Here is a 26,248-nt window from a genome sequence, read left to right on the forward strand (position 1 = left end):
ACTTTAACGTCCTATGTATGACGTGCCGTCCACATTTTTGGTTGTCAAAGACTACAATGTTAAATTTTGGACTACAGTAATCCCTCGAATATCGCGGCTTCAACTTTCGCGGTTTCATGACATCAGATTTTTTTTCTGGAGGACATTTTTTTTAATTATTTAATTTTTCTGTAAGTTCATAAAAATTTGAAAATCCACACAGAAATTTGCAAGTCCTCCGCTTGCTACTAGAATTCAGCCCTAAAGTAAATAATAATAATAATTTTAAATAGGGGTGACCCTACTTCGCGGATTTTCGTTTATCGCGGCCATGTCTGGTCTACATTAACCGCGATAATCGAGGGATTACTGTACAAGTGCCTGGCGTCCACTTATGATGTGGACATCATTTTTCTCAGAAACTACATCATGTAAAAAGATAATTCAAAACATTTACGCCCCCCTGAGAGGGACTACACTACATAACAGCGCCTGCTTTTCAAGCCTTGGGGTAAAAGCATTGTTTTTATGTGGCCATGCATTCATTCATTGATTCATTCATGAACACAAATGGAAGATGATCCTTACAAAAAAAGTCTTCTCATTCACTCACTTCAAATAACTCAAAAAAAGCTTCACGATGAACCCTCTGATCACTCTTTTTTTTTACCGGTGTCACTTTTGCACCTGCTCTTGTGAAGCACACACAAGTCCTCGGCATGACCTACTTCACATTGACACAGCGTAGCTAAAATCCATAAATTAAGGAAATTAACTGATGGGGCCCGGAGCCACTTTGTAAGCTATTTAAATCTTTAAATTTACAACATCCCGGCATAGGCCCGCCACATGTAATTGAACTAACTCCCGGCTTGTATCCTTTAATGAGAAAAAAATTCTGCTCCTTTCATGCATACACACTCACACACATGGACACACACACTCCAAATCCCTCCAGTTTGTACCTCTGGAAACAACAAATCTGTGCCAGAGGCGTTTGAATGTGGGGGCTTTCTGGGGCGCACTGGGGTCTAATTATTAAGACTTGGCCTGCTTCAAGGCGAAATGCATTCCCACACTCCCACCAGTCCTGCTGTCAAATATCGCCAGGTTTATCACTTTATTACCTTTTGAAAAACTTGGAGGAGAAAGTGACAGTCTATTTTCTCATTGTCTACGATTGACAGGGTTTTGGGGCAAATATTAGCATGAAATTAGCTCGCAGCTAGCAAATGACACTCCTTTTTTTTAAAACATTGGTCCATAAACTACAAATATACAAAGTTATAATGAATGATGAAAGAAGAAAAATAGTCAAATAGGATAAATATGGGGAAATGTAATGCTTAAATTCGTTTGATAATGCTAGGAATGGATGAAAATAAGTTTTTAGTGTCAAGCAAGGCTAATTTAGGTTAGCATGTAAATGGCAGTCATGGGGATTATTTTTATTTTATTAATGGATGATATGGCCAGATTTTTTCATGTTTAATGTTTTTTATGTTGTTTTTGGTATTGTATTGGACTGGTATTTTTGGCAATATTAGCATGAAATTAGCTCGCAGCTAGCAAATGACACTATTTTTAAAACAACGGTCCACAAACTACAAATATACAAAGTTATAATTAATGATAAAATAAGATAAATAATAAAATAAAATAAATATGGGGTAATTTAATATAAATATGGGGTAATTTAATGCTTAAATTCGTTTAATAATGCTAGGAATGGATGAAAATGAGTTTTGTTTTAGTGTCAGGGGAGGCTAATTTAGGTTAGCATGTTATTAGCGGTCATGGAGATTATTTTCATTTTATTAATGGATCATTTGGCCAGATTTTTCATGTTTAATGTTTTTTTTATGTTGTTTTTGGTATTGTGTCGTACTGGTACTTTTTGGCAATATTTGAATTTCTCATTTGTTTGATTTAAAAAAAAAATCTATTTGCCATTTTAGCTTTGTTTAAAAAATACATTACATCGTATTTTGTGCAGTTTTGGGGACACATCTACAATCTTACATATTTACATAAATATGGTCATTAACATGAATACAAATGTACCTTAACGTGCTGTCCCTTATTAAATAAATCAAACTAAAACTCAAATATTCCCTCTATTACATCAATAAACAAGAATGTATACCTCATGTATCCTAATTAGAGTAACACTCACTAATTCACTAATAGTCTGGCCGTTCTATGACAATAAAATGTTATGATTTGAAAATAATTCTCCCTCATTTCACTTTTTTCTTAAACCTGTAATACCCCCTAGCTCCACCAGTTGGAGCCAAACATCAAGAAACAACATCTCCACTCGCTACTAGCAGCAAGTAATTACTGTTCTCAATGCTGCATCAATTATTCACACTTATTTACCCGCAAATAAACAAACACACAAATAAATAAATAATGGAGCACCTTGACTGACTCCAAAGTTTTCTCTCTTCCTCTCCTACTTTTGTTTATTTATTTATTTATTTTTTGGGGGGGGGGGGAATAAAACGCTTCACGCATGATTCACTTCCATTGTGTCACACACATATGCAAAAATAACAATAATCAGCTTGTGAATCCTATTTTGCAAAAGTCTGGAGGCTGTCTGCTTTCATTTTGAGCATGAGTGAGGGGTGTGTGCAAGTGTTTCTGAGTGTGTGTGTGTGCAAGTGTGTGTGTTGTGGCCAGATATCTCCATCTAAGCCCCTGCACTATAATTGAAATGGCGCATTTGGCTGCAGGCGGCCTGTGAGGGCTGCTTTCTGCTGCGGCGTGCATGCACGTCCGTGGACGTCATTTGATTTGAATGGCCTGAGGGGGAGTGTGTGCGCGCGTGTGTGTGTGCGTGCGCGCGCACACACTCCCCCCTGTGCAACAACAACCACATCCTCATCATCTTCATCATCCTCATCACCCCACTCCAGACATTGAGGCGAAGAGCTGGAGAGGAAGAGGAGGAATTCTCCGATGCTCTATGTTGACTTTATCAACAAGTTTTTTTTGTTTTTTTTAATCGGGTTTTTAGTAGAGAACAGAAAAAAATGGCTGACTGGATGACTTTGAAGTCGTGTTGGAGGGTTGTTATCACATAGTTGAAATTTGGGTTGTTGGTTCAACTTTTTTTTGGTCATTTTTTCTCTCTCGGGCGCACGCTAAATACATGAGTTCCGGTGTGAGGGGATTTTTTTTAGGCTAAGAAGGGAGGAGGTGAAGAGAAAAGAGAGAGAAGAAGAGGAGGGGGTTTAGATCACGCTTTTCTTTCCCTGAGAAAATTGCCTTGGCGAGAAAGAGGAGTTGAGCTAATTGTAGCCTAATCCCCGGCCCAGAGGCGCTCGGGCAGCCCGCAGCCACATTCTTCTTTTTTTTCTTTTCCTCCATCAGCCCTTTCTCCTTCTTCGGGATTATTCTTCTCCGGCTCCTAATAAACGACGGGAAGACTTTAATTTGAAGGAGGAGGGGGGAAAAGGAAGGAAGATCATCTCATCGATGTTCAAGGTAAGTAAGGACGCCTCCTGTGTGCGCTTCTTTTTTTCCTATCTTTCTCGCACGCTTGACAAGCAGGGGTCGAAGCGACCGTGAACGCAACACACTTTTGCATTCTTACGTCCGTAAGATTGCTCTTCTTCCGGCGCTCTTCCGAACCGGACCGGAAAACGATTTTTTGAGCATTTTTGCTGGCTTGTCATACACACCGGACTCTCATCAGGACTCGCTGTCTACCATGTTCGAAACGGTAAATGCGATGGAAAACGTGGTATTTTTTCGTGAACATTACGGTTTAATACGGCGATATGTTGGATCTTTTATTTTTCTGCATGATCAATGGGCTTTAATTCAACCTATTTTAAGGCAAAAGGACGAAAGTTGAGGAATCCAACTCACGACCTCATGTAGGGACTGACCCGTAAATGCCTCCTGGATTCTTGTGCACATTTTTGCAACGTTTTCATCGGACATCCTTCAAATTTGACATAATTTCATCACAATTATAGCTTTGGCAATACCTGCCTTTAACCTTTATTATGGAAAATTAGTTTCTTTTTTGCTAATACGCATTAAAATGTAACCTTTACGCACCTGGCGTCCACGTACGTGAACGTTACATTTGGGTCATAATGAGTCGACTGACAAGCGAATGTCAAGAAAAAAATGTTTCGGCGATAATGATTCAAAGATTGAAATCTTAAAATTTTATTGGTTAGGAATATATAAAGTGTCAATATAAAATATTCCTAATATAAGAATATGGAAAATGCCAATTGCAAGAAAACTCGTGTAGGTCATAACATGTAAGGTCAGGCTATACGGATGCCAGGTGTGAATAATTATTACATTATTTGTTATTGTTTAAACTATTCTTATTAATATATTTTAAATGGAAAAAAAGACATTCTAAACCACTAAGCTTAAAATAAATGAAAATAAAAATACTCTAAAGTTGATTTTCTTTTTTAATTTGACAGTATTTGACCCATTTCCTGCCATTGACAACAACAGACGTCCAATTTATTTGAAAGGGAAACTGCCATTGACGGTCAATGCGCTTTGACGTCGATTCTTCGCTGCCATCTTCTCCCAGTCGACATAGATTGGACGTCTAGCGCCGTCAATGGAGGACAATGAGTAAAACAAGCGCCCCGTGAAGGCTTAAGGGAGCACCGTAGGACTAAAATGTGTCTTTCTTTTAATACAGTAGTAAAATTCGGCCATCCTAGCCAAACAAAGATGGGTATTGTGCCATTCCCCCTAAAACTTCTCAAGTCTCCTTTTCCCAGGATTTGGAACGTAATCCCTTCCTCATGTAATCGTATTAGAGAAACATGATACTCCAAGTGAGGCGGGCAGCACCCAAGGAAAAAAGAAAAAGCTTCACCGTCACTTGAGGCTAAAGAATTTTCTTTTATAGCTTCTATGGTCCTCAGATTGTGCAATAACAAGCTGATCTATTGGTGTTGATTTAGCGATGGATGAAATTCAGTCCTTTCAGAGTGGGCTAATTTACCCTTCAAATGTGGCTTAAAACCTGCGGGGAAGAAACATGTCAGCCATTATGAAGTGACCACGATCCATGTGACCTTTAGCCGCATGTGATCCTCCCGCTTTGAGATCACTTTGGCAGAACAAATCCTTAATTTGGGTTCTGACACTCGGAGCTTTGCAGTTAAGCTCCTACACATTGGCTTAATAGTTTATTAATGTATTTTTTTATAAATATCAAGGAGTATTAAATAGCAAAATTCGCAACATTAGGTGGCGTTTCATAGTTTAGTCAATTTATGCTGTATGACACACTATTTTCTAGCCAATTATAGCCAGCTGGTTCAGCCTCACATGTGACGTTGATTAGTAATTTTTGTTGTTTTTAAAAAAAATGCAGAAATTAAGGGGAAATGCTTAAATCTGTAAATGTTTAAATCAATATTTAGCAAGAAGTAGGTATGTTAAAAAATATAAATGGATAGTCTTGAGAAACTTTTACAGAGGAAAGTAATTAACTTTATTGTGGAAATATGTCAGGGGAAGTTGTAGAAGTTCAACACGCAACCCAAAGATTTACAAATTATGAAAATGTTAATTTAAACAATGGTAAAGGAGCTCTGGTAAAGAACAGACTCGAGCCTAAGCAACCAAACTCAAAGTTGGGCCATTTTTTGGTAATGTGTGCACTCTCCAAGTAGGAAATAAAGCCACGAAGTATACAGGTATTTTTATGGTTTAACAAAATTGCTAAACAGGCTAATTCGTTATAGTTATTGCAAAATTCCGTTTGTGACTTTTGACTTTGTTACCTAATAATTTAATGATGTGTTCTGTGTCATATTACAAATATCCTGCAAATTTGATCGTGGAAAATTGACAATTTTTTGGGTATCTTGAACACAATCAAACAGATACACAGAACCAAAAACATAACCGTCTCCCGTAACTTCTATTTCATATTACCCATCTTATTTCCCACCATTGAAAACGATACACGTCCAATCCATCTAAACTACAAAGACCGGCTGTACAAACTAACATTTCCCTGCCATTGACACCACTAGACGATCCAATCCAAATATGTTAATTCACCACCCCACCTTGTCAAAATTGGACGTCTACCAACGTCAATGGCATTGAACATAAGCATTCCCAGACACTTTTCCCAGCCTAGTGCCCTCAATTATATTTGAAAGTTATTACGAAATTTAAACTATATATTCCTATTGACAGCGAACAGCGCCCACATTTGTATTTTCACCAATTTTCACAACACAATGTCTTTCCATGAGTACGTCTCGCGCCGTCACCGGCAGCCGCATTTAAGCCACACAAAGCTTTAAACAACAACGTGATCGCGCTCTACTCCCTCATTTTTTTTGTCCAAGTCTACGAGTAAAGCCCCCCCCCTTTCACTCCCACACTGGTGTGTCTGGGTACATCACATCTCTCCCATAATGCGACCTTTAATTAGAATATTGCAGCAGCAGTTTGTTTTATTCCCCTAGAGGCTGACACCTAGCATCCATCCCTCCCTCTCCTTTTTGTCCCCCCCCTCTTTCTCTCACTCTCTTGTCTATCTGTCTGTCGTTCTCTCTCTCTAATAAGCATCCTCCTCCTATCCTCGCCCGCGGTGCTGAGCCAAAAGATGCAAACATACTTAATTAGAGGCGGTGTAGTAATACGCGGGCGAGGGGGACTCGACCAGGCAGTCATGGAAGCCATCTGATCGGGAAGGATATCGGCTCGGTTTTTCTGGGGGATTTCTCTTCTCCCTGTAATTCCTCCATCTCGCTTCTTCTCTACTTCAGGACATTTTTTTCCCCCCTCCAATGGCTTTTTTGTACACTTGCTTCCAGGAGGGGCGAAGCATGTCGCGGCTGTCTCTGACCCGGTCCCCGGTCTCCCCGCTGGCCGCCCAGGGTATCCCACTACCCGCGCAGCTCACCAAAGCCAACGCGCCCGTGCACATCGATGTTGGGGGGCACATGTACACCAGCAGCTTGGCCACGCTCACCAAGTACCCCGACTCAAGGTAAAGGAACTTTTTCCAAACTCGTGTGAGGAGGAACTTGTCTTTTGAGTTAGTCTGATTGTATTGCTCCCAAATAGTCAACAAAATGTTTTTTTTTTTTGCGAAAAAGGTCAGGCAAGTAAATCATTGTGACTTTTTGTTTTTACCGTCGTTTCCGGATTATAAGTCACACTTTTTCATAGTTTGGTTGGAGCTGCGATTTATCAAATTTCCAATGAAATGGAAAAAAAAGTCGCACTGGAGTATGTCGTATTTTTTGGGGGAATTGTATTTGATATAATCCATAACAAAGAACAGAAATGGCATCTTGAATGGTATTTGAAATTTTTAAAAAGTAATAATAAATATAAGAATCATGGCAAGAACAGTCCAAATATATTTTTAAAATAAATTCTCCAAAAAACAATGTTTAAATAAATGTAAATAACATTTTCTTGATAAGTAAGCCCTTCCCAGATTTTAGGCAATTCTACGGGTTCGCCATGGCGAGCCTTGAGGTGATAAGCCAAAGCCCCACCCACAACCAATGTTGAAGTAATCAACACAGGCTTAAAGCACCCTCTTGCGGTTTAATGTAAAATAACGTGAAATGATATAATAATGTGTAAATAATTTCACACTGGAATATAAGTCGGCCAAACTCTTAAAAAAACTGCGCCTTATAGTCCGGATATACGGTATGTTTTGTTTTTTTTCATGCTCACAGTTGCAAGAAAGCTTGGATAAGAAGGGTTTTTCTTGTGTTGTTTGGCTATAGTTATCTGAAGAACTGTTTATATGCTACGTTAAGAGACGCCTATTTAGCATTTTAGCATTCTTAATATACTGCCTGTTCTTGGTCTATCCTCATATAAAATTCTCGACAAAAATACGACTTCTATCTCGAGCGACATATATCGTGTATTTCTTGGTTGCTGCGATTTCTACACTAAAATTTGGCAAATAACCACATTTTAGTGTTAGATATTGTCAATTGTTCCTTATAACGGTGTGATAATGTTAATGTAGACATAAATACTGGGTGTTGATGATTGTTTGAATCTGATCATAATACACTTTTCTGGAGTGAACTGTAGTGTTGTAACTACTCACTAATGTTATAAACAACAACAAAAGGCTGTGTAAAATATGAGTGGAGTTTTGCCGTTTTCATATTACTACTAAAAGTACTTTGTTGTGGTCTACCATTCCACACTGAGAACTGTAATAGTTTAGCTTGTCCAATTACGAAATAGTATGACCAAAACATAAAAGCATTCAGTTTTGCCCATAAAAAAAGCTCTTAACTAAGCCTATTGGAAAAAGATGCAAAAATGCTATACTTTCCTCCTCGCTTGGTTTTTTTCTTTCTAGTCTTCCTTGTCAGCCGTCAAAGTCCCATGCGAGCCAAGGTAAACACACACCGGGCGGCTTGTTAGAAAATCTGCCAAATTGGCCACAGGAAACAATCCTCCTAATCCCCTGATAATAAAAGGCTTGATATGAGCACAGTCCGCTGACAGGAAATCCCCAGACAGCTCCTGATTTTCATGTTAAATGTGAAATAAAAGCTTATTTCAGACACGGATTGACGATCGGTTTTGTCATTCACGGTTTAAATCCCTCCGCGATACTGTTATATGTTGAATCTATATTAAAATAATAGAGTTCAGGACTTTGGAAAACTGGTAGCTATCTGCCAAACTTGTGCCAAAATTTGTGGGGCGCTCAAATATCTCACCACTGATCACTGAGTTTGAATTATTATTATTTCTTTAAATTCGTTCTATGATCTTAAAGCATCGCAGTTCTACTACATAGCCACTTGGATTTTTCAAGTACAGTAATATCTTGACGTACGAGTGCCCCGACATACGAGTAATTTGAGATAAGAGTAAATGTCTCTACGAGCACTGGGCGGAGCATTGCATTTTTTCAGTGTTTTTTTCCCCGTTAGTCAGTGCGAATGGCGGAGCGATCGCTAATACGAGAGGAGTATATAGTGCTTCTCGTTGGCAAGTGGTTGTGCGTTATCCTATTGTGAGGACATTTGTGTGCATCATTTTTGGAATATTTTGAAGGGAAAACAAAAGCAAAAAACCCTGGATAGTTTGCATCTGAAAGTCAGGGTGGAGGCGGGGCAAATAGAGCTAACCCGGGAGAAGGAAGGTATAAAGATTAAAAACTAAATTAGAATTAAATTATTCGACTGCAGTAAATCAAACCACTAGGCAAAAGTAAAATAGAGCATTTGTTTTTAAAGTCTTATTAAAGTGAGCCCTATTGGTGCCTCCTATACCACCAGGGCTCACTTTAACACATTTTTATTCATTCGTTCGTTTTCCGGAACCGCTTATCCTCACAAGGTTCGCGGGGCCCATTCCAGCCCTGCATCGGAGGCCAGCCAATCGCACGGCACAAGGAGACAGACGACCATTCATGCTCACACTCATACCGAGGAGCAATTTAGAATGTACATAGATTTTAATACACACAATATTTTTGCATTATTTTTACTGGATGAAAAGTCCTGGAATCTGATCATCGGAAAAACGTGTCCTGACGTTAAAAAAAATCAGCATCAGGACATCGACTATTGGCCTTGCGTGAATACTGCAGTTTTCAGCTGAATTTTGCGCAGGTCATTTTCACAACTTTTTCCAGTTTGGATATCAAACTTTTCCTCCCTTTTCTGCGTTGTAGCCGCGTAAACACACGCCTGCGTTTTACACTGTCTCAATACGACAGTTCCTTTAATCGGCAGCCTGAGATGTTACAAAGACGTTTTGACGGGCGAGCAAACAATAAAAAACACTTATGTCAGAGCCTTGTGGTAGTTTACAGGACTGAGGGTGCAGATGCGAGTCTCAGTGTTGCTTTGAGTTCTTCTCCCACTCTCTCTCTCTCTTCTTCACACGTGCTCGCTCGGCCCGTCTCTTTCAGTTTCTTTCTCACCCGGGATCACGCACACACGCATACGCTCGCTGTTGTCTCTCGCTTTTCCCAGCCTCCTCAGAGCGCACTTGGCCTGGGGGCCCTACTTTCCGCTGGAGCCAGTGGAAGAAGCCCCCCCATCACCACCACCACCACCACCACCTCTCTTGCCTCCCCCTTTTGTGTGAATTAGGATAATGGCTGACAGCAGAAAGCAAAACAATTACACTGTGGCGGGGTCCGGAGAACGCCACGCCACGCCACGTTTGCTCTTGGGCGACGGTCGAGAAAAAAAGGAGGTGGTTGGGGGAGAAGAGTCCTTAAAAGAGCATGGTTAAGGAAGCTCAAGTTGATGAGGACTTTTAATAGATCGCTCGCTAAATAATGCATCTGGCCAAGAGAAAGTTAGTCTAGTAACTAATGCGCGACGATCCGTCTTCCTCAGCGCTGGGCCGGATTAAGGGACAGTGGCCATGAAACATTGATGGCGCACTCTGCGGAGCTTTGGCGAGAACAGAAGCTGAGGAAATTAGAAGCAAATGGTCCACATAGATGAGAAAGACGTTTGAATAGGCGCTCTTTTTTACTTTACTTTTCGCTCATTGGATGCTGTTGACTATGCTAGACGTTCGATGTATTTTGACGGGGAGAGAACAAATGAACACATGGTTACAAATGGTCTAGTTTAAACATTGGCCTCGCAGTTCTGGGGTCGAGGGTTCGACCCCAGGTCGGTCTTTGCTGTGTGGAGTTTGCATCTTCTCTCTGGCCTTGCGTGGGTTTTCTCTGGGTACTCTGGTTTCTTCCCACACTAAAAATATGCATACTTGTTAATTTAACACTAAATTGCCCTGAGCTATGAGAGTGATTGGTGATTGGTCTCCTTGTGCCCTGTGATTGGATGGCCACCGAATCGGGTAGTTAAGTGGGATAGGTTCCGGCACCCCTCTTGTAAGGATAAGCGGTTCAAAAAAATGAGTGGTAATAGTGGTAGTAGTATAATAAGTTAACAAAAAAGGGATTTATTTTTTATGTATTAGGTACATGTTTATTGTTATAGAAACAACAATATAGCATGTTTAGAACAATCAAATGTAAAATAGAATTTGGCCTCTTTTAATATCGTGTCAAAATATCATATGCTTTTGTGACAAACAAGTATGATACCATTACTTTGCTCTTTATGTGTAGTAATAATAATAATATTACTATTTGTACTCACATTTTGTATTCTGCTTTATAAAAGTAATATCAAATTCACTGCATCACTGCTCATATGTTTTTCTTCATTAAAAAATGCTTTAGGATTCAGCCTGACTTATGACTTCAGGCTGAAAGGCCCCACTTTGTCCAATTCTTGATCTAAATAACAATGTGAATATGTTAAAAAGGTTGCCCTTAAAGTATCAGCAAGGAATAATTGGGCTTTTTTTGCTCTAGGTATCCCCTCCAGTAGTGATTTGTGATCTCTTTTTAAATCACTCTGGTGAATATACATACACTGAAAAAAATAAAAGTATCACTGTACTTCATGCAAACATAACCTTCTTTCGTTACATTTCAAGTAAATGGTGTCTGAATCTTTCAGTTTGATAGTTTTATTAGCATCTATGCAAGTGCTAACACAGCGAGGTGCCCTTGATGGTCAAACAGCTTCAGTAAACAATACCCTCAAGTCCATTTTTTCTTTTTTAGACTTTTTAAATGTACCACCCGCCCCAAAAATACAATGTGTTCTTGTTGTGTAACGCACAAAGGAAACTTTTTTCTTCCATCCTAGCATTTATGCTAGCTTTAACACTACAAGGTGTCATTGTTGCTGTGACAGATCCAGTAAAAAATAGCAACAATGTATCCACATACATTTTCAACACATTTTTAGACTTTTAGAATGTGACCAAAACATTTTTTTTCTATCCTAGCATTTATGCTAGCTTTAACACTACAAGGTGTCGTTGTTGGTGTGAAAGATCCAGTAAAAAATTGCAACAATGTATCCACATACATTTTCAACACCTTTCTAGACTTTTAAAATGTGACCGAATCCCACCAAAATGGTATGTTTTCTTACTTTTCTTTAAAAACTGTTAGTATATATGAGAGAAGAGGAAAACAAATGGACATTTTCAAATATATTTAACATTTTGTCGGATTTTGCACTTTTTGCACCGGTGAATTGTAATATACCATAAACAAATTTAAATGAACTTGGATTACGATGCAGACACACTCAAAAATAAGTTTAATCTAACCTTACACTAAACTTAATTCTAATTTTGTTTTACATTTTTATACCTTTCTTCTCCCGGCTGGGTTGGCTCTGTTTGCCCTGCCTCCACCCTGACTTTCACTATCGATGGGCTGTTTGCTTTTGTATTCCCTTCAAAATATTCCCCAAATGATGCACACAAATGTGCTCACAATAGGATAACGCACGACCACTTACCAACAAGAAGTAATATATACTCCTCGTACTAGCGATCGCTACGCCATTCGCGCTGAGTGACGGAAAAAAAACACTGAAAAAAATGCAACGCTCCGCCCAGTGCTCGTAGATATCTGTTATACACGAAAGAGATGCGGCAAAAAAGACAGTGCGCTATAATCATAAACAGCCTCTCATGTCTTGGCCACCTGTCTTTCTCGTATCTCAAAATTTGTCTCGTATCTCGAGATAATTATTTGCTCAATTTTACTCGTATCTCGAATTGCTCGTATGTCGGGGTGCTTGTATGTCGAGGTACCACTGTACTATGAAAAAACTCATGTTTGATCCAAATGTTTATTTTTTATTTTTATTTTTTTGAGTTCCAATCATTTTCATCCATGCAGTGCATATGTAGCATACTACTTGTTAAACCTTCCATCCCATTGAACAGATTGGGTAACATGAAGGCCGGCAGAAAGAGAGAGGGTGAATTAAGTGAGTGGAATAGAGGGGGGGAGCAGGAGGAGGAGGAGGAGGAGGCGGATGGTGATGGTTGGGTGGGGGGAGAAGGGGGGGTCAAAGAAAAAGAAAAACAGGCAGCATTTTAATTGCTTTTTTAAAAAGTCGAGATGAAAAACAGAGTTAGCCCGCAGGCGTATGGTGAAATTCTAGCTGGAAGAATTGCAAGACCATATGAGAAAGGAACACCTCGGGCCAAACAGGGAGATGAGTATTGGTTTTTTATAAAGCATTTTGCATCGATTTCCTGAGAGAAAAGCCAGAAAGTGAGACGGGAGGATGAAGAGCAAAAAGAGAGAGAGGGGGAAGAAAGGAAGGAAGGAAGAGTGAGAGTGAAAGAGAGAAAGAATGGAAGATTGTTAGGGTCATCTGACCCTTGATGCAAAAGCTTTTTAAAAAGTTGCCATTTAAATCAAGAGCCTACAAGTCATGTTTTGTTTATATTTTCATTAGCTTCCCTTGTTTCTTGCAATTTGATATTTTTATGCTGGCGTCAGGGTCAACTTCTATTACAATTATCTTTTGTCACCCAGCGGAGAAGTCGAGATGAAAGGGCCGATCTCATTAAAAGCCCCCTTAGCGGTATAACAACGCACAAAGCCTGGCTAACAGCTTTGTTGGACTCCAAATGATGGAAACTGCCAATTGTCTTGCCAGTGTGCGCAGCCCGTTCCTTCTATTGTGCTAAAACAAAGCACATTTAGTGTGGCAATAACAAGATGAGGCATTAGGAAAAACAGCAGCCCCAAGCCCAACATGAGAAGTAGCTTTAATTATTGGAGGAAAGAGCATGTTAAACATTTGCCACAATTAAATGCAGTGGCATTCGGTAGGGCACACCTTCATTCACTGTATGCCGGAATTTTGTCATTGAGATTCATGCGAAAAATACCACAAGTCGCTTGTGTGACTACACACAAAACAGGAAAACAAAAATAAAGACTCCTTTGTGGAAGTAAAATGGATATTAGTTCATGGTAGTTCTGACGTTGATAATTTTTCCTTGCTACATGCCTTTTTTGTGGCCGAGATGTCCTTTTCATACAAGTATTTTTAAAGCTGGGACTAATTATGAATTTATTCCTATTAGCAAAAAGTTGTAGGACTTCAACATGTAAGTCTGGTCACAAGCTAAAATGCTAACATTAGCTCTTACATTAAGATAACATTTTTTTAGGCCGATGTATTTTCCTAGAAACTATTGAGATAAACAATAGTAATGTTTTTGATTTTTTTTTTCTATTTCCCCTTGTTGACATAATAAATAAAATGTATAAATGGATCATTACAAAATCACTCGTGTGAACTGAGTTTTGCGATTTGATCAACCATATACCTCAAATTTGTAATCATATTTGTATCATATCGTCACTGTCATTTGGACCAGATCGATTTGAAAACAGGCAATATTTGATATTTCAAATTAGGTTGAGAGACATCAAGGCAGTTTGAATGAATGTTGGTGACGGCTTATTTTTCATGTCCTGACAAACAACAAAAATTGCTCGACATTTTGCATACTAGACAATCACTCAATGTCGTAAAAACAATAATTTTACAATTTATATCTCTACCACCAAGCCAATGTTGAAAAAGCTGTCAAGTTTATATAGTTAAAACTGTAGTTGGGCAATTTTGTAAAATTACATTTTAGTAAATATAATGATAGGCTTACTCACATTCACGCTTTTGTTCAATTTTGATAGCTGAGAAAACGTTCATATTTTGGGACGAAGCTGAAAACCTTCAGGTCAGAACTGAACAAAAATCCAAACTCAGGACCTTTTGACATTCTTACAGATGTGCTAACTGCTAAGCACTATGCTACTATTGCAAATGTGGCTATAAATATATAAAAAAATAGCATTGAATTAACATTGTACATTAGTATGTGATCCTTGTCCATTTCTCGCTTGGGTTTCATTTTCACCCGTGTAACAGGTGGGATAAAAGCGGTGTAATGTCACATTCACGGCATTAATTTTTGTAAGTACGCACGGCGAGTGTACAATCCGCCCACAGAAGGGACACTTCAAACGAGGCTGCGGTGGAGGAATGTTGCCTTAAGCGCCTTGTTTCATGCGGGCGCGAGCTCAACAAAAAAAAAGCATTTGGGGCTAGCTGCTAATAGAATTGGAAAAATAAATAGAGGGTAATTGTTCCGTGCATTTGACTAGAGCTGGGCTCATTTTATTAAGTGTGTGTTTTTATGCGTGTGCCCCTCCGTATGAATTTGCAGAATTAGTCGGCTGTTCAATGGCACCGAGCCCATCGTGCTGGACAGCTTGAAGCAGCACTACTTCATAGATCGTGACGGCGAGATATTCCGCTACATCCTCAGCTTCCTCAGGACGAGCAAGTTGCTGCTTCCCGAAGACTTTAAGGTAAGTGTTGTCAAAAAACACACACCAAACGAAATCCATTTATGTATTGAATGGATACGTAACTCTGAAGTCTTCCATTTTTATTCTCCAAATAATACACAACAGTAAGCGTGTTTGAGTTACTCCACAAAGTAACAAAGTAGTTTTGATTTATTGTTTTCAAATTTCTTAGGATGCCCTGCAATTGGCTGGCCACCGATTCAGGGTGTCCCCCACCTGGGGCCCATAGTTGGCTGGGTTAGGCTCCAGCACCTCCCACGACCCTTGTGAGGATAAGTTGTTGAGAAAATGGAGGAATAAAAACTTACATCGCATTTATGTACTTTTTAAAACGTATTTCAACATGATAGACATACAAAAGTATCTCGAAACTGTTCTTTTTACATTATTTTAGTTTGTTTTTACGTTATTGTAGTTTGTTTTTACGTTATTTTAGTTTGTTTTTACGTTATTTTAGTTTGTTTTTACGTTATTTTAGTTTGACTCCATTGGAATGGGTTGATTTGTTAGCTTAATGGAAATTTTGTTAAGCTATCTGCTACACAATGTCAATTTTTGGGGAAGACGTTCATGACAATGTGTCAAATTAACCGTTTTGACGTTATCCAGTTGCATAGCTAGCGTAGCTAACTAACATTAGCAGCTAGCTTACAAAAGAGATTTCACAAACACGTTTTTGGTCACAAATTGGCGGTCAATGAATTTATCTGCTATCTTTGACATTAAAATTTATCGTAAATAAAAGTGACCAAAGGTAAAGATTTTTGCAATTGCATAAAAAAATCAAGATGCCCAAGCAGAAGCAAATAACATTTTAGCACGATAGCATTTGCTACCAAATAGGTTCACTCTGACTACTACAATTAACAGTAAAATTGGTAACTTTTAAACTCGTATTATTGCTGATTTTAGTCTTTTTATAGAAAAAAAATCCTAGCTTTTCAAATCTACTTTTTCCAAGGTGCTAGCTTGCGCTCAAGAAAAACATTTGTTTACTAATCAGTTTGTATACTTCATCAGACAAATAATACATAGTTTATTCCTCTGGTAAAACTAAATTTGATTTTGATTACATTGAGAACAGTTTCATTAAGTTAGCCAAAATATGTTTGCCATTCAAGGCTCTGTTACAATGTTTATTTCATCCAAGGCTGCTTCCTGTTAAGGGATTATTCCACCATAATGTTTATTCTCCTCATCACTGTAATCCACCTTAACTTGAATGACCTTTCTACACGACCTTGCTACTTTTTCATCATTCTCTCTGAGGAAATGTGACAAGACCGGGGGGTGGGCGGGGGACCGAAGACTCTGAACCAGATCCAAGCCTCAAAGAACAGAACATGACATGAAAGCCCCGCATATTTTTCTGCAAATGACGGTCTGACTCAGTCCCGATTAGTTTTCCGTCTTTTTTTATTTTTTATTCATGCTCTGCAGACCCTGCCTTCTGTGAAGTCTTGACAGTCCAATCAGGCGCGGCACTGGAGGAGAAAGTGTCCGACTTCATTGTTTCGACTCATTACAAGGCCGTGTTGATCTGCATACCTTTCAATTTGCGCAAAGCCCTTGTAAAAAGGGAGAGGAGGAGGGAAAAAAATGCAAATAGTGCAAAGGCAGAATTGAGCAAGTCCATATCTGAACACAATCAGGCTTGCCGTCGCCCGCGGGCTGGGTCTGTTCTGCTGCTGGCAGCCGCAGCCTTGTGTGTTTTGTTAAATCGATGGGAAAGTCTGAGCACAAATGCAAACGGAAAGATTTCGGCCAACGTTGCCGGAACCGAAAAGATTCGCTATTAATAATCGCCCTGGCTTATTCAACGCGCAATTAATCACACAAGAGTAAGCAACGCGCTGAAGGTGTGCTCATGAACCATTGCGTTTTTGTTGTTGTTGCTGTGATCAATGCTACTTTGTCTATTCTCGGGCAGAATTTCATAATTCATACTTTTACTGCTGAAAGGTCTAAAGCACGTGTCAAAGTGGCGGCCCGGGGGCCAAATCTGGCCCGCCGCATCATTTTGTGTGGCCCGGGAAAGTAAATCATGAGTGCCGACTTTCTGTTTTGGGATCAAATTAAAATGAAGAGTATAGATGGATATTAAATTTCCTGATTTGCCCCCTTTTAAATCAATAATTGTAATTTTTTTAATCAAATTTTCCATGTTTTTAGTTCAAAAATCATTTTGTAAAATCTAAAAATATATTAAAAAAGCTAAAATAAACATTGTTTTAGATCTGTACAAAAACTGAATATTCAGGGCTTTTAATCCAGTTCTTTTAATCCATTAAAAAAAAATCTAAATATTATATCTAAAATGGTCCGGCCCACGTGAAATCAAGTTGGCCAAAGCAAGGGTGTCAAACTCGGGTTGGGTCGCGGGGAGCATTAACGTCAACTCGATTTCATGTGGGCCAAAACATTATAAATATAATATTTTGATTTATTTTTATTTTTTAATTGGATTATAAGAACTGTATCAAAAGCTGTAAATCAGTTTTTTATAGCTCTAAAACAATGTTTATTTGTGCTTTTTTTTCTTAGTAAGAGAAAACGTCTTTGTTTTTCATTTCAAATGGAAACAAAATATTCTTTTTAATTATTTTCAATATTAAAGTGGAAAACCGAAAATATTTTTATATATTTATTTTTAGATTTTACAATATGCTTTTTGAACTAAAAACACCAAAAGAAAAAAATGGATTAAAAAATTGCAATTATTGATTTAAAAAGGGGAAAATCAGGAAATAGAATGTTTGTATGAAAATTGGTCTGAACACAGTATTATTCCTACTAACGTAGTGTGCTGTGTTTGAGGTTGAAAGCTGAAATACATCTTGCAGTTGACTTAATGTTATAAAGACTCCTCAAACTCAATTCATTTATATTTTACAGCACAGTCGTAGTCGCTCACATTTTATTGCGCCAGGGACTTTTTACTTACACTTGGCAGCCTATTTTGAGCAGTGGGCATAGAACGTCATAAAACAAATCATGAATTTAAGAATTAACGACAATCTGAATCGCTATATCTTAAAATGTCCACCGCTAAATAGCCAATTTGACGAAAAGAACAGAAATCTACAGTATTTTGAGTCTTTTCTTACCTTATTAACTCATGTTCATGAACTCATTGATATTTTATGTCAACTAAAATTAAGTACCTATTTACGTGAAACTTCAGCCATTCCGTGATACTTTGCAGACTTAAAAAAGAAAAAAAAACAGGCTAAGCAGTAGATGAAAAGTACCCAGCAAAAAAAGTACGCGAAAATGTGTAGCAAATGGTCTTCACCACCAAAAATAAATTGAAACATCCAGGCTAATTATGTTTATACATGCCACTGATTTTATTTTTAGGGAATATTATTACAGTGGTACCTCGACATACGAGCAATTTGAGATACGAGTAAAATTTTAGGCAAATATTTATCTTGAGATACGAGACACATTTTGATATACGAGCATACAGTGGATGCGAGAGGCTGCTCATAAGAACATCATGGCCACTGTCTTTCCCGTCGCAACTCCCTCGTGTAATGTTTCTACGAGCACTGGGCGGAGCGTTGCATTTTTTTTCAGTGTTTTTTTCACGTTAGTCAGTGCGAATGGCGGAGCGATCGCTAATACGAGAGGAGTATATACTACTTCTCATTGGCAAGTGGTCGTGCGTTCTCCTATTGTGAGGACATTTGTGTGCATCATTTTCGGAATATTTTGAAGGGAATACAAAAGCAAACAACCCTCGATAGGTTGCATCTAAAAGTCAGGGTGGAGGCGGGGCAAATAGAGCCAACCCGAGAGAAGAAAGGTATCAAAATTTCAAACAAAATTAGAATTAAGTTTAGTGTAAGGTTAGATTAAATTTATTTTTGAGTGTCTGCATCGTAATCCAAGTGCATTTAATTTTTTTATGTTATGTTACGAGCGCGTTGCCGTGCAAAAAGTGTGAGGATCCTAAAAGCCATTGACGGCATACAACGTTCATATCCACTTGTGTGCCTATTAATTTGTCAGAGACACACCATTCCAGCCACTCTATCTGTCCTCCTCCTCGAGACTATTTTTATCACCCTCCTCTCTCTGAGATGTCGTCTTGCCCTCGGCCAATCAGGTCGGCCATTATTCTGGAGCTCAAAAAGGGCTGTCTGTCCGGCTTTTTTTTTTCGGGAATGAAGTCGTCTGGTAGAGCCGGCGGGGGTCGGGGCGAGGACGCTGCCGGCCGCCGTCTTTTTCCTCCTCATCCTCACGTCGGCGCTACGGATGAGTCTGTTGTTTTGCGCTGGTCTATAGATGACTAAAGTGCCTGACAGACAGAACCCGCGTTAAAAACACATTCATCCACGGGCTTCAGACCCGGACACTTTGAGGCAGAGCGTCTTTAGGCACTTTTTTGTCAGTTGAAAAAAGACGAGCAGTATTCAAACTACCGTACTCCAGACTATAAGACGCACTTTTTTTCATAGTTTGGCTTGCCCTCTGACAGCCTTTGTTTTTGGCTATAGTTGTCTGAAAAACTCTTATGTTAACCGATGCCTATTTAGACTGTTGTTCTCCATTTTGCTATTGTTACATTTAACAATTTTTTTTTCCTTGGTTTCTGATCAAATGAAAAAATGGCTTTCCTAAAAAATATTAAACTAATAAAGGAAGTTGACTTGGCTTAGCCAAACCACTCACCATATTTTTCGGACTAAGTCGCACCAGCAGAAATATACAAAATGAGGGGGAAAAAAATGTGACTTATACCTCAGTTGTACCGTATTTTTCGGACTATAAGTCGCACCAGCAAAAATATACAAAACAAGGGAAAAAATGTGATGTATACCTCAGTTGTACCGTATTTTTCGGACTATAAGTCGCACCAGCAAAAATATACAAAACAAGGGAAAAAATGTGATGTATACCTCAGTTGTACCGTATTTTTCGGACTATAAGTCGCACCAGCAAAAATATACAAAATGAGGGGGAAAAAATGCGACATACCTCAGTTGTACAGTATTTTTCGGAATATAAGTCTCACCGAGTGCAAGTCGCACCAGCAAAAATATACTAAATGACGAAAAAAAATTGCGACGTATACCTCAGTTGTACCGTATTTATGGACTATAAGTCGCACCAGCAAAAATATATTAAATGAGGTTAAAAAAATGCGACGTATACCTCAGTTGTACTGTATTTTTTGGACTATAAGTCGTGCCAAGTGCAAGTTGCAGCCGCTAAAATATACAAAATGAGGAAAAAAATGCGACATATCTCAGTTGTTCCGTATTTTTTGGACTATAAGTCGCGCCGAGTGCAAGTTGCACCAGCAAAAATTTACAAAATGAGGCAAAACAATTTTTTTTCAGTTGTACTAAGGTATACGTTGCATTTTTTTCCTTATTTTGTATATTTTTGCTGGTGCAACGTACACCCGGTGCGACTTATAGTCCAAAAAATACGGTGTATGATTTGGCTAAGCCAAGTCAACTTCCTTTATTAATTGTCTTGAAAAAAAGCAAATGAAGCTGTCAGTCTTTATTCCCGCTAATCAGAACCCATATGTATTAATTACTAATTGTTTAGCAGGGGGATTTTGGTGTAACCTAATTAAAATCGGCTGGTAATAGGAGCTTAACCTCATTAACATACATCGGGCATACATTAAAACATTGCGCTCACGTCGTCTCCTCCTCACCTTCCATCTGCTTTCGACGTAAAAAAAAAAACCTTATGCATCCCTTCTCTTCTCACTGAATGATGGCGCCATCTGCTCTTGTGGGAAATTAGAGGCAAATGCGGCAGGGCAAAGCGCCCCCGGCGAGCCTTACCCGTGGGGGGAATGGAGGAAGGCAATCTGCTGCAAAAGTCGTCTGCATACATCATGCATCCGTGACGGCCTTGATGGAGTTAGCTAAAGGCTAAATGGCTAACATGGTGATGCTAAGCATGAGATCTGCCACCTACTTGTTTTGTGTTTATTTTGTTTTGGGGTTTTTTGGTAATATTTGGGTGTTTCAGGTAAAAAAATGCAGGCGTGTTTTTGGTAGGAAATATTGATTCGAATAATGTAGCTGTAGCGGAGGAGAATCTAGTGAGGCAATATTTGCCCATAAACAAAATAATAAAGAGAATTTTGAAGGTCTGCAGTGGCTGTAAATAGAAATCTAAACAATTTTATTCTTTATTTGAGTTGAAAGAAAAGCTAAAATCATTCTGATTGGATGAGAAGTCCCATTCACTTCCAAAGAAAAGTTCTCTTCATGTCTTGGATTTTGCTCAAACACTCAAACTCAAGCAGCTAGACTTCAATGCCAAGTCAACAACTAGCAAACAAATTTGGACGTGGTGTCAAATATTTCAATGGAAATTAAATTGCGTGTTTGGCAACAACTTAACTCTTGTTTGGCAAGAACTTGACACACTTTGTCACAGGTGGTGTACATATTGAGCACACTGGAAATTGGTCACAGTATTTACAAATCTTTAAGTTTCTGTTTCAAATTTGAATAACTACAGAGAACAGCTAAACCTGTGTTGACTTTTTTTCATTTTGGTGTCTTTGCAGGACTTCCAGCTGCTGTACGAGGAGGCGCGCTACTACCAGCTGATGCCCATGATCAAGGAGCTCGAGCGCTGGAAACAGGAGCGCGAGCAGCGGCGTATGGCACAGCCCTGCGACTGCCTGGTGGTGCGCGTGGCGCCCGACCTGGGCGAGCGGATCGCCCTGAGCGGCGAGAAGGTTCTTATCGAAGAGATCTTCCCCGAGACGGGAGACGTCATGTGCAACTCCATCAATGCCGGTTGGAACCAGGACCCCACCCACGTTATCCGTTTCCCCTTTAACGGCTACTGCAGGCTTAACTCCGTCCAGGTAATGCCACTTTCTCATTTTCCTTGGAATCGTGAATCATTGTCGTTTGGATTTGAGAATGGTTTCATATGTGCCGTTCACCCGTCACAAGTAACTTTATTTCTGGGGAACATACTACAATGTCTTGGCTGAAAAACTATTCGTTTTGAGGTCCGTGCTCTTTTTACGTTATGTCCGTATACTTATATACATATACACACATACTTATATGCATGTATATGGAAAACAGTATTATTTTGCACATTTTATGTGAAACATTTTGCCAAAGTACTGTATTTTCCAAACTATATGATGAACCGGAGTATAGGACGCAGTAGTGGTAGTGGTGGTAGGAGCAGCAGTAGTAGGGGATTGTGTTATACATCAACTAGATGGAGCTGTGCTAAAAAAAGACCATATTGTCCGCTCTATAAGGCGCACTGGATTATAAGACACAGTACTAGTAGTGTTAGTGGTAGTGTTAGTAGCAGTAGCAGTAGTAGTAGGGGATTGTGTTATACATCAACTAGATGGAGCTGTGCTAAAAAAAAGTACCATTGTCTGCTCTATAAAGCGCACCGGATTATAAGACGCAATAGTGGTAGTGTTAGTAGCAGTAGTGGTAGTAGCGGCAGTAGCGGCAGTAGCAGTAGCAGCAGCAGTGGTAGTAGTAGTAGCGGTAGCGGCAGTAGTAGTAGCGGTCGCGGCAGTAGTAGTAGCGGTAGCGGCAGTAGCGGTAGTGGCAGTAGCGGTAGTGGTAGTAGCAGTAGTAGTAGGAGATTGTGTTATCCAGGGAATTTCATGCAATGTTTACCAAATATTGATCCATATATAAGGCGCACTGTATTATAAGGCGCACTTTTGAGAAATTTTAAGTCTTTTAGTGGCACCTTCTAGTGCGGAAAGTACGGCCATCGTGATTTTTTTTCTTGGTATTCTTTGCAAATTTTGCACTAGCCACAACATCTTCCCCCGCAATACACCCACGGTAGCATATATTTTTTTCCCGGGTATTTTCCAGTGGTGTTGCCCTTAGAGGAAAATATCAGCTTCATACCACGGGCTCCATGCAACATACTCCATTGCTCACACATACACCGAAGACGACTCGTTTGGCCGCCTCCAGCACCCAAAGAGAGTCTCTCCCAGGCAGCACTCTGACACCTCCACCTCCCTCCCTCAACCACCTCCGGGGAAGGAGAGCGTAACGAGCGGGACAAAGCGCGCGTGGACTGCGGCCATGTTTCCTGCGAAGAAACAGGAAAAAAAAAAAAAAAGAAAGCAGCAAAGGGCTGGAGGAGGAGAAGGGAGGGGTTGCTTGCTTGGTGCAGGGGAGGAATGATATGCATAATTTACACTTTACTCCTTTTTAAGACAGAGCTCCTTTTTTAAAAATAAAAAAAAGGCTCCAATATAACAACGCCCCAGGCCATTGAAATACACGTATTGCATTTTTTAATGCCATACTTACAATTTCTCAAACAGCCTCAACCGGTTTATACTTCTTTTATAGATTTTTAAATGACTTGCAATATAATTAATTGGCGGCATCAACTAACACAACATTTCCCCAATCTGTTTACCAGCCAGCGTGATTGCGGAACGACGACGGCGGCGCGCGGGATTAGGACACTGAAATGGACTCGTGCTGTGTAGAGAAGGAAAACGGAGAGAAAATTTTAGTTAAAGACTAGTTTATTAAATATTTAGTCCTCTCATTACCTGTACCAGGGCGCTAGCTAAGGGGGTGTTGGTTTAGTTTGCAAATTTGTTGGTGTTTCTCAGCGGTCTAAAAACTAATGTCAACTTACTATCCAATGAAAAGCAAGTACATTCATTAGTACCGATCGCATATTTTGGCAGTCCGAGTCTCGTGAATTTGAGGATCGGCCGATACCAGATCTGGTAATATCATTATATTTTCAAATTTAAGAGAATATCACACTTGCAAGATTCTATCTTACCGTTAGCTTCCCACAACAGCTAGTATAACGTACTCCTGCTTCATTTGATGCTTAGATTAGAACTTTATTGCATCCTGTATTTTGGAGATTTCCTTGTTTGCAGTTGTAAGACAGACACAGAAGACATTGTAGACCTAGTTAAAAAATGATGAGTAAATGAAAACCCAATCTTCCCCTTTATAAATGAACACAAAATGCATTTTTTACTGAATAATTTTATTATTGAGGGAGGTAAAAGCTTTATTAAAGTATTTATGGTTCATTCTAATTGGCTGGCCATCCCTGGGAAGGTGCAACATTAGTCAATGTTTTTGACATCTGTGGAAATTGGTTAAAAATGACTGTACAACAACCTTTTTTACACTGACATAATCCCAATTGTTTTCTCATCTAACCCTGAATTTCTTTTAATTTTGGCGCGGTGATCTGTTGAGAATCTTTTGTAACTTTCACCCTATTTAAATGATTTCTTGATTACTGCCTTATTAGTCCTGGGCATGGTTTGAGAAACTGAGTGCAACTTAAGTGCTGAATTTCGTGCAAATATGTTCTGAATTTTCCTGCTTTCAAACTAAAACATCTTTTAAAAAAAAATTAAATACATATTTTGGAGATGCAACACTGCTCTCTGCCTTTTTGTGAGGCAGTCCGGTTACATTTTCTTATCTTAGCAGCTATGATTGACTGTACAATCAGTAAAAACTCTGACCTCATCCAGTCCAAAATATGCGGTCGGTATAAGCGTAAGGGGAGACCTTTCCAAACAAGTCGTCCACCGATGTTCCCACGGGCTATGAGAAGGTTAGCAAAGTAATCCCGGTGTTAGCCGCCAGACAATATACTTGTCATCTGATTACAGTGCGGGACCCCCACCCAGGGCAAAACATGCAACCACACCCTGCCCAAACAAGAAAGGTTAATACAGTGTTGTCTGGAACAAAGTGTGTATGCTTTGTTTATCTGACTATGAGCATAGTTTTAATAGTATGAGTTTATTTCATGAAAATTACATTAGTTTTTCTTGCAGTAGGATTTTTAAAAACTATGATGTTATTATTGTAATGAAACACCGTACTAAAAGAGATAAGATTTGGCGCCCATACCACTTTAAATAGATTGGCCGTCTGGTAGTGATAACTAATTTCAATTCACAGTAGAAGGATGAAAACAGAAAAATGATTGGACGTCAATATCAGTAAATGAGAACCTTTATTTCTGTTAAACAATACATCTTTTTGGAACCTACTGTTTTGAAAGGCCCTTTTTCCTAATATACTGACATTATTCTCATAACTGACATTAATATCATAATTTTTTCCCCCTTATGACTCATAAAATGACACTTTAGTGATTGAAAAATTGTCCTTCACTCTTGTTGAAATCTCCCAATCGTATTTTATTCCTAAAAAAATGACACATAATGACTTTATTCTCATAAAATTTCACCTATTTTTCTTTTATAACGTTCTCGTAAAGCTGCAGTGGTCTTTGATTAATTTATCAATGAAAAATAACATCTCACTAATGGCATTTTTTACCAAGCGGCATCTGCCACATGAAGTTATTAAAAAAAAGCCACGTCTTGTCGCGTGATTCTCCGACAAATCATGAGCGTCATTTTGCAGTGATAATTGAAACCAACTGCACTTTGTTGGCTTGCCAGCGTAGAAGCGAAAAAACAGAGCAGCAAAGGCGCAAAACAGAGGGAAAACATTTAGGCAGACTTCCAAACATACACACACACTTGCCAATACATCACAGTGATGAAGCGCTCACATCACAGCGCGGCCGATCCGTCCTTCATCAGCGTGACAGTGAGGGCGAAAGGGGCCTTTGTCCTCCCCGCCGCCACCAACACAACCCGCCGCAACACCCTCTGACATGTTGCACTTCACATATTACAAGTCCATCATTCTTGGGTAGTGCGTGTTCGAACCCCACACACATAGTCAGGCACAAATACTGTACCAAATAGTACTTTTTTTTAGAGGATACGCATTCATCTACCGAGTTCTGAAGCGCCCTGGAGTTAAAAGAAATAAATTTAAATTTTAAAAAGTCTTTTTTTTGTTATAAATGCGGCTTATACGCGAGAAAACGCGGTAGAAACCTAGCTAATGCAATGTTAACCATCTAACTGTGTCTTTCATTTTTGCTAAGTAGATTTATTTCAAAATTTGGTATCTTTTTAAGCTGCGGAAACTTAAAAAT

At 39.2% G+C, this 26,248-nt stretch overlaps 1 protein-coding gene across 3 annotated transcripts in view; it reads left to right on the plus strand.

Moving 5' to 3' along the window:
- Nucleotides 1-2,877: 2,877 nt before the first annotated feature.
- kctd15b (potassium channel tetramerization domain containing 15b) overlaps nt 2,878-26,248 on the plus strand; it is a 29,842-nt gene continuing 6,471 nt past the window's right edge. Inside the window, exons 1-4 of one of the 3 annotated variants that reach the window (XM_077593070.1) lie at nt 2,878-3,474; nt 6,819-6,994; nt 15,094-15,238; nt 21,789-22,094. In XM_077593070.1, coding sequence (XP_077449196.1) covers nt 3,466-3,474; nt 6,819-6,994; nt 15,094-15,238; nt 21,789-22,094 — 636 coding nt within the window. In that variant the 5' untranslated portion in view covers nt 2,878-3,465. The other 2 variants (XM_077593055.1, XM_077593062.1) reach the window with 2 other exon arrangements.

Source organism: Stigmatopora argus, chromosome 2 (genome assembly GCF_051989625.1).
Source record: "Stigmatopora argus isolate UIUO_Sarg chromosome 2, RoL_Sarg_1.0, whole genome shotgun sequence".
Lineage (NCBI taxonomy): Eukaryota > Metazoa > Chordata > Actinopteri > Syngnathiformes > Syngnathidae > Stigmatopora > Stigmatopora argus.